This window comes from Nicotiana attenuata, chromosome 5 (assembly GCF_001879085.1).
Source record: "Nicotiana attenuata strain UT chromosome 5, NIATTr2, whole genome shotgun sequence".
NCBI lineage: Eukaryota > Viridiplantae > Streptophyta > Magnoliopsida > Solanales > Solanaceae > Nicotiana > Nicotiana attenuata.
This window is the reverse complement of record NC_031993.1, coordinates 31,908,185-31,911,111: the sequence shown is the minus strand read 5'-3', so window position 1 is coordinate 31,911,111 and position 2,927 is coordinate 31,908,185. Positions and strand designations below refer to the sequence as shown.

Genomic DNA, 2,927 nt, shown 5'->3' with positions numbered 1-2,927 from the left:
AGCGAACTGAGGAAGGATGGTTGTAACGGTCCAAACCCAAAACTACATGTATCGGTGTAGGAGTGGACTGTGATTTTTCCCATTATTTGGGATGAGGTTGAAATATTGATGTGATGAGATTATTCCCTTTAATTTGATGATATTGATGATAGCTATGAATTTACGTGATGAAGTCGATCCACATGGCATATGTGGGAAGGCGGCCTAGCCAAACGGGTGGAGATCGGACGCCATGTCGCGCGCATACTCTTGGTAGCACCTTTTATTTTATATCACCATGTCAATCCACATTGTTCGTGGAGAAATGGCCTATCCGATCGGGCGTGATCGAAATCCGTGCTAAAAACAAGATGGTATATTGGTGCTAATGATCTCCCAACCAAAAATAATTTATTTTACACGATAATATCATTGATTTTTACTTCTGCTTCGATGGTTTTTCCCTTATTATATTGGCATTTTATTTTCAAAAGAGGACATTTCGCTTGACATACTAGTACTATTCCATATGTACTAACGTCCTTTTTGCCGGGGCACTGCAACTTCAATAGATGCAGGTGGTTCGTGAGCGGTCAGCCTTGATCCTCGTTAGCAGTTACTCTCTATTCAGCAGGTTTTGGTGAACCCTACTCTGTTCCGGGCCTTATGTCACTTACAGTTGTATTTTATGTTTTGAGGTATAGCCGGGGCCTTATTGCCGGCTTTTTCATACTACTCTTATGTTGTACTTAGAGGCTCCGTAGACATGTTGTGGGTGGTGTTCGATGTTGGGTAATGAACTAGAAGTGTTGGTATTTGGCAAATATTACTTTCCTCGTATCTATGAACTTGTGAGATTTTGGAAATCATAAATTAATATCCTTTGAGCAATGGAAAAAGAATGTGGAACATTTTACTCTTCTCCTGCTTATCTCTTGTTATTGGTTCTCATATCGTTATTGGGTAAGGTTGGGTAGAAGGCATCAAGTAGGCTTGCTTGACCAAGGTATCTCGATTGAGCATCTGTCGCGCTGCCCGAGGTCGGGGTGTGACATTTTCAAAGTTACTTATTCGGGTTATAAGGGTCATCAACCTCATGGGACGGGTTGTTTCGAGTGTGAAGAATTGGGTCATCTCAATATCGATTACCCTAAACTTCTGAGGAGGGTTGCACAGACAGTTTATAATTTTAGCACCTAGTAGTTACACTACCCGCATAGCCAACTAGGGGTGGGGCTCAGTAAGTTCGAGATCGCCCTAGAGGAGGAGGTCGGCCAGGCCTTGGTCAGGCACGTTGCTATGCATTTCCTTCCACGCTAGAGGTGGCTGCTTTTGATGCTATGATCACAGGTATTTTTTCAGCGTGCTACAAGGATGCTTCAGTGTTGTTTGACCCTAGTGCCACTTATTCATATGTGTCGTTATATTTTGCTCCTCATTTGGATATGCCTCGTGATTCTTTAGATATTCCTGTTCATGTATCTACACCGGTGGGTGATTCTACTGTGGTGGATAGTGTATATCGGTCTTGTGTGGTGACCATTGGGGGTCATAAGACTAGAGTTGATCTCTTATTGCTTAGTATGGTAGATTTTGATATGATTTTGGGCATGGATTGGTTATCACCATATCAAACTCTTCTTGGTTGTCATGCCAATACCATGCATTGACAATGCCGAGATTTTCGAGGTTGGAGTGGAGAGGCTCATTGGAACATGTTGCTAGTAGAGTGGTGTCGTTCCTGAAGGCTCAACGGATGGTCGAGAATGGGTATTTAGCATGCTTGGCCATTGTGAGGGACTTTGGTATTGATACTCCTACTGTTGAGTCAGTTCTAGTAGTGAGGTAGCTCCCAGATGAGTTTCCAACTGTCTTGTCGGGCATGCCACCCGACAAGGATATTGATTTTGGTATTGATTTGGTGTCGGGCACTCAACCCATCTCTATCCCACCGTATTGCATGGCACCAACAGAATTGAATGAGTTGAAGGGATAGTTACAAGAGTTGCTTGATAAGTGTTCATCAGACCTAGTATGTCACCTTGGGGTGCACCGCTACTATTTGTGATGAAGAAAGATGGTTCTATGAGGATCTGCATTGACTACAAGCAGTTGAACAAGGTTACTATCAATAACAAGTACCAACTACCGTGTATTGATGATTTGTTTGATCAACTTCAGTGTGCAGGGTATTCTCAAGTATTAATTTGAGATCAAGGTACCATCAGTTGAAGATCCGGGCTTCAAATATTCTGAAGACGTCTTTCAGGACCCTCTATGGTCACTACGAGTTTTTGGTGATGTCATTTGGGCTGACCAATGTCCTAGAAACTTTTATGCACTTGATGAACAACGTATTTTAGCTCTATCTTGATACCTTCATCATAGTTTTCATTGACGATATATTAGTGTATTGTTGCAGCTGGGAGGATCAAGAGCAGGATTTGAAGATCGTGCTCCAGACTTTGAGGAGAAGAATTTATATGCTAATTTTTCCAAGTGTGAGTTTTGGTAGACTAGGTGGCATTCTTGGGCCACGTTGTATCCAGTGAGGGGATTAGGGTGGATCCGAAGAAGATTGAGGCCGTTCAGAGTTGGCCCAGACCATCTACTCCTACTGAGATCCGAAGTTTCCTCGGGTTGGTTGGGTATTATTGCCATTTTGTGAAGGAGTTTTCATCTATATCATCCCCCTTAACTAGATTGACCCAGAAAGGTGCCCAAATCAGGTGGTCTAATAAGTGTGAGGAAAGCTTTCAGAAGCTCAAGATTGCCTTGACTATAGCTCCAGTTCTAATTTTGCCTTTAGTATCGGGTTCTTACCGTCTATTGTGATGCTTCACGGATTGGAATTGGGTGTGTGTTGATGCGGGAGGGTAGAGTTATTCCTTATGCTTCGTGTCAATTGAAGCAATGAGAAGAACTACCTTGTACACGATTTAAAGTTA

The 2,927-nt window shown here is 42.6% G+C and overlaps 1 protein-coding gene across 1 annotated transcript; it reads left to right on the top strand.

Annotated features, from left to right (window-relative positions):
• On the top strand, window positions 1,652-2,494 carry LOC109226103. Its single transcript, XM_019390907.1, has 3 exons — window positions 1,652-1,824; window positions 2,168-2,276; window positions 2,402-2,494. Exons 1-3 carry the CDS (start codon window positions 1,652-1,654, stop codon window positions 2,492-2,494), a joined length of 375 nt encoding a protein of 124 aa, XP_019246452.1.

Excerpts from the sequence above, each read along its gene's own strand:
- LOC109226103 (XM_019390907.1), top strand. The coding sequence starts at position 1,652 with ATGCCGAGATTTTCGAGGTTGGAGTGGAGAGGCTCATTGGAACATGTT. Across the intron at positions 1,825-2,167 it reads GAGTCAGTTCTAGTAGTGAG|GGTATTCTCAAGTATTAATT; the intron begins GTAGCTCCCAGA and ends TTCAGTGTGCAG. Across the intron at positions 2,277-2,401 it reads ATGGTCACTACGAGTTTTTG|CTGGGAGGATCAAGAGCAGG; the intron begins GTGATGTCATTT and ends GTATTGTTGCAG.